The sequence below is a fragment of the Egretta garzetta genome, unplaced genomic scaffold (genome assembly GCF_000687185.1).
Source record: "Egretta garzetta isolate BGI_Z169 unplaced genomic scaffold, ASM68718v1 scaffold27, whole genome shotgun sequence".
Taxonomy (NCBI): Eukaryota; Metazoa; Chordata; class Aves; order Pelecaniformes; family Ardeidae; genus Egretta; species Egretta garzetta.
Window position 1 is genome coordinate 3,478,803 of NW_009260400.1, and position 5,871 is coordinate 3,484,673.

Below are 5,871 nucleotides of genomic sequence, written 5' to 3' on the forward strand. Positions count from 1 at the left end.
CACCTCTGTGTGACACAAGATCAGGTACCAGGCCACCTGCAGTGTTTAGGCTCAGCCCTTTAGGAACAGCTAGGAAAGCTCTGATCCTGTACAACTTGCGCCCCAACACCATCCCAGACCTGTTACATGGTTAATTGTGTCCTGTCCAGAAGAGGGATACCAGACAAATCAAAGTTACCCCAGGCAAGGTGAGCTGATCTAAAACTTTGTCTCAGCAGCGCCTTCTCTTCCACCTGCTTTTGTGTTCCTACTGACCCCAAACACTTGTCGCACCTCTTCCCAACATGGTGTTATTGCTGGACAGAGCAGGGAGAAAAAAGGAAACAACTGTTATTAGACTTGGCAGCAGTAGGAGAACTATACTGGGAGGGCTCCAAGCATTCCCCAGGCACCCCCGGGAGGCTGCTACAGCCCAGAAGGCAGTGACAGGTTCCCTGGAGGTATTACCTACTGCTAACACCACCTTCTACCCCCCCACTAAGATCAGCACCCAACATCCTCCCTCAGCTCCTTCAAATTTTGCCCAGGAATCTTCTCTGCCAACAGCAGCATCTGCACTGGGGCAGGCTGGCCCTGGCAAAGACTCAGGTGCTTCCTCACAAGCCTCAAGACTGCTGCTGATGTGCCAGGGCCTCCACTCCCGTCACCAAAAGGGCAGAGCTTCGCATGGCCTCCCGCTGGGCAGCCACAACCTCCCCTATCCCCTTCCCACCTCACAGCCCCACCGTCTGCACTGGGCAGAGAAGAGATCAGAGGGGAGTAAATTTGGGCTAGAGGGACACAAACAGCATTGCTCCCGGGAGACAAATGTGGAACCACAGCCTGTTCTGAAAGGGAAAGCAGCAGTCACGGGTGAAAGCTCCAGAGAGGTGCCAGGAGGTGGCCACCCTGCCCAGGGTCCTTCAGCACAAGCAGTAAGGACATAGGGAGCAGCTGCACAGCTCACCCTGCTCCCAGACGGGAATGACAACTTCGGCACTGAGTGGCTTTCCTGCCAAAACACAAGGCACCCCTGACAGGGGGCTCACTCTGGCAGCAGTGAGGGTGCTCCCAGGCTTGACGGCCAAAGCTGGTAAGAGCGCTGCTGCTAGGAGAAACCCTGGCTTGTGAAAGCAGTGGGAGGAGGAAGAGGAACGCTGGCTCAGTCCAGCGGCTGCTCCCACCCCCTGCCCACGGCTAGCTCACCTTGGCCTTGTTCTGCACGGGCAGGTACAGCTTGAACTCAGCTGGGAGCTCATCCTCGGAGTACAGCCGGTCAGAGAAGTACACCCGCCGGATGCGACAATTGGCATGGATCTGGGAGTCAGAACAAAGAGTCAGTCCATTTGCCGTACGCTCTTTCCACACCCAGCAATGTCATGCAGCTGCCTGGATTCCTTAGCTCAGCAGCTCGAGAAGAGACCTCACCACCTCTCTCTCAGTCTGGGAGGGCATCAGAGAAGAAAGGTCAGCCCATGCCCTCTGCTTTGCATTAGATGCTCTCTCCACTCCAGTGATGCAAGCTGGCTCAAGGGATTTGGCCAAGTTCTGGCATCTCTGCAAATTGAGATCTGCCTCAGCTGTGTAGAGGATTCTTTGCTGTGAACCCAACTCTGCTGCTCCACTGGGATCAGCATTTGCCAGAACACTCTCAGCCTCAGCTTGCTGCTCCCCTCCCTGACTGCCTGCTCATCTCGGGGCAACCCCACAAGGAACTGCTGCAGCCCCATCAGACTCTGCACCCAGCCATTCCTCAAAACCATGCATGCCATGGACATGGCAAATGTGAATCCTGAGCATATGGAACAAGTTTCTCGTCCTCAGTGAGTACAAACGCTGCATCAGCTCTGGTCCCAGGGGCTTGGTGAAGGCAGGGTCACCCCACCCACATTAGTAAACAAGCTTGACCTGGGATACGTACAGACCCCAACGCCCTGGGTCTTCCTCGGCCAGGCTCCCACTCGTCGCTGTCTGGCATACCTGGACAGCATGGCTGCACACAGCTAATTCCCAGCAGGAGGCACAGCATGCCACAGGGAGCTCTAGGTGGACAGCAACCCCTACCCTAACCAACAGCCAGCAAGAGGAACAAGATGAAAATGGGCTCCCTCATCCCAGCCTAGTCCAACAAAGGCAGCACCAAGACCTCTGCTGCCACAGCTGGGCCTCTGCCTCCCTCCTGCAGCGCTCTGCAAGAGTGGGACTGGCAAAGAAATCAGTCAGGGCTAAACCTGGACCCAGAGCAAGGCTGTCCCAGCAGGAGGACTACCAACCCCTGGTTTCTGTGGGCAGGACATGCCCGCTTCTTACCTGAACTCTCAGGGTCTCAATGTAGTTTGTCCCATAAGCCCGGCGTGTGAAGTCTGAGAGGTTGAACTGGATTTGGTTCCAGCCATCGTCCAGCCGCATGGGCATGGTGCAGATGAAGGGCTTCACCCGAGTCGTGCTCTGGTAGTTACTTGCCCGGAACCGCCGGCGTACGTTCTTATCATCCAGCACCTGGGGCAAGGCAGGAAGGCTGCTGAGCCAGGCATCAGAGCCCCCAGCTGGTCTAGGCTCAGGCTTCACCCATCTTTGAGAGAGGGCTCTCCTACTCCCATCCCTCCATTTCACAGCCAAAGTATCTCTAACACAGGAAACAGACCCATTTTCAGGAGCTGCCTGTCTGATGCCTCCATAGCAGAAGACCTGACACATCACAGGGCCAAGAAAGCAAAACTGTTTTGGGGACCACATTCTGCCTGGGACAAGAAAGACTGCAGGCTCCCTGTACCTTCCTCAGTGGTCCCTGGAGGGGCCTCCCCACTGCACGCTCCTCACCTGCACTTCAAAAGTGAAGTATTTCTTCAGGTTCTTGATGATCATCACTAGGAAAGGCAGCTTGATGCCCAGTGTCTTCTTTGGGTCAGCAGGGCATGTGATGTATGTGGTACTGAGAGGCGGGAAAAATGCTTTAGGATCTCACATGGCACAAAGCACACAGCCCAAGTCCCAAGTCTCTCCCTCGACCTAACGCAGTCTTGGAGGACAGGCGGAAAGAGAGAGCTGTGATCCTAAGATCTCAGCAACAACCCAGGCCTCCTGCAACAGGAGGGGGAGTTTTAGAGGTGGCTGCAGGGAGAACATGATAAAAGGCCCAAAGCATGCATTTCAAATCCCACCTTTCTCAACCAGGGCATGCAAATCCTTCCTGGACAGCTTCACCTCCCCAAATCCAAGGCCATGTCAGTACTGTTTCTTAACACAACCTTCACCTACCCTTGAATGAACAGGTAGAGCCCTCTAGAGCACAGCAGAGGCCCCCGTGTGCTCTATATGGCTGGGAAAACAGAGGTCATGAGCCCTAGAAGTACACGTCACACCTGGCAAGTTCTGTATCAACACATCTCACGAGGAAGAGAAGCATCAGCCCAGCCTGCCTGTGGGAGAGGAGCCTCCGCTGCCCTTATAAGGAGCGCCTCGCTCTGAATCACCCCGGAGAAGCCTTGGAGACTCTGAACCCGCTCAGAGAGCTAGTGTCTCTCTCCCTGGCGATAGAGAGGAGGTCACTAAGTAAAGCGCCATAAGCAATTCCCCTCACAGATCTCCCTTTGATCGTCCTGCTGGGGGAGAGCAGCAGTCACGTGGGGAGAGCAGCAGAGCGGGCCCGAGATAATAAAAGACGCAGAAGGCAGCGCTGCTTTCTCAGTAACTGGCAGCGCTGACTGGGGCCTGGGTATCAAATACAGCTTTCTCCTGCAAGTGATGGAAAAATAATGGGACTTTATTTTTTATCCCTTAGCCCCACTGAGGATGACAGAGCTCTACAAGCATGCCCAGGGAAAAGCACGGCACAGTGCCACAGAGGGGTACAGTGATCTGACCACAGATCACATTCTTCAACTTATTGACGAAGAGATCACAGTAGAGTCTCAAGGAGATGCCTGGCAAGGCACCAACATCTCTTGCTCTGCTCCAGGGCCAAGCCCCCAGGGCACACTAGGACAGAAGAAGGTGCCTTCCCCTACCTGACGTTAGTTCCTTCAATCTCCAGCACCAGCGACTGAATGTCATTGTCGGTGATTCGCTTGATGTGGCCATTGCGCACCTGGAAGAAAAGCGGGCAGACAGCATTACTCGAGAGGGAAATAAGAGGTGCCCACAGCTCCATTGAGACGGGGGGAAAAAGATCCCAGGAGGACCCATCTATGTGCACATGGCTCCTGTTGTCCTGGGCATCACTGTTTCCAAGACTTTGATCACCGCCCCAGGTGCCAGGACTCCAAGCAAGAGCCTACAGCCCAGTGTGCTGCACGGACACTGAGCGCAGGACTTCAATCTATTAAAATACCCTACAGTGAACACAAGAGAGTCAAGCCTCATGTTAAAGGCCCAAATAAACAAATATAAAAGTGTCAGAGCAAGATCAAACTAGAGCGGGATAAAGGGTAAAAGCAAGCATAAGCAATACAGGGGGGTAAACGAAGGGAGCCAGCGGCCAGGCACTGGTCACCAAGGGGTCCTGCTCTCTCTGCTGGGCATGGCTGACCACCTCCGTGGAAGAGCAGGGCCAGGTGAGAGCTTGGTTAGAATTCTTCCTAACTGTGGTGCACGCAGGCGCAGAGCCATCATCCGCTCTGCTGAGGGACACAGGGATTTGGCTGCTTGGACACAGCCAGCTCCCCACAGAGCTCAGGGAGGCCAGGGCTGGAACCAGGAGCCAACAAAAACTCATTTTTCTCCACAAGCAACATGGCTGAATCCCAAGGTCTGAGGGTTTATTTTTTTAATGAAGCAGCTTGCTTCCCATCAAATTTATCTCCATTTAAAAGGCACTTTTGCTAATTAAGACCTCTCCTCTTCCCCAGTGCTAGATCAGGGAATTGCAACGCTCCTTCCAGCTTCATGAATTAATTTCTTCAGCACCTATCACTGCTGCCAATATATAGGATACATTAAGCTTCTAATGGGATGGACCAGTTATGAGTTACAAAACAATTTACAGGTTTAGCAATTCATCTTCAAAGTTAATTTCTTCCGAGGGTGATGTTGCACACATTTGCTGGAAGAGATAAGCCCTGCGAGCAGCCCATCCCCCTCCCCACTGAGCACTTTGGAGAAACCTCAGCCTGGATCACCCAGAGGGCGCTGATACACAAGAGTGCAGCTTGCCCTGCTAGGCTGCCCTTAACTCCACTTCAAGCCCACACAGAAACTTCCAGAAAACATTAATCTCAGGAAGAGGATCCTTACAGGATAACTGTATCTCTCCTTTGCATCAAGTGCGACTCCCATGGATTTATAGGTCTGTTCAGGAGAAGACAACTGCACAAGGTCTGAATGAGTCGTTTTGTTGCTCCCCCCCTCCCCAGCCCAGCAGAAGCCCCATGTGCCTTTTGTATTTGAAGCGGTGAACAGCATGTGGGAAATTCAGTCCTGGAAGCCACAGGGATACAGCACGTGGGCTTAACACCAGGAAATAACCCTGCCTAAGCAGTGACAGGAGTGCACAAAGCCTGCCTCCACACCATATAAGACAGCTTTCACTAAGGGCAGCTCCACAGATGGGAGCAGGTTCAGGTTTGGGCTTCTCTAGAGGGGACAGTAACAGAGAAAACAGCTAAGCATACTTTATACCAATTAGTCAGCACCATTTCCATCTGCAACCAGGTCCCCTTCCTTAGCCTGTGGACACTTTCCTTCCCCAGATTACAGGGACAATGAAAGCAATTCTTCCTCGGCATTGCCAGAGACAGGATGACAGGCAGCAGGAGAAGAGATAAGTACAAAACAGGGCTGGACTGTGGCAGGGCCCTTCCTCCCAGTCCTACCCAGCTTGGCATAAGCTTTTGCGAGCTGCACTACCCCCCAGCCACAGGGAGAGGGCGGCCAGGTCTCGCAAGCGCCTCTCTG

The 5,871-nt window shown here is 53.6% G+C and overlaps 1 protein-coding gene across 1 annotated transcript in view; it reads right to left on the minus strand.

The window, feature by feature from the left end:
• The window catches only part of CFAP20 (cilia and flagella associated protein 20), a 31,999-nt gene that overhangs the window by 2,026 nt on the left and 24,102 nt on the right, over window positions 1-5,871 (minus strand). The window contains exons 3-6 of the mRNA XM_035898822.1: window positions 3,987-4,066; window positions 2,800-2,911; window positions 2,290-2,478; window positions 1,186-1,296 (exon numbers count right to left, since the gene is read on the minus strand). Of these exons, the coding sequence (XP_035754715.1) occupies window positions 1,186-1,296; window positions 2,290-2,478; window positions 2,800-2,911; window positions 3,987-4,066 (492 nt within the window). The remainder of the gene's footprint in view (window positions 1-1,185; window positions 1,297-2,289; window positions 2,479-2,799; window positions 2,912-3,986; window positions 4,067-5,871) is intronic.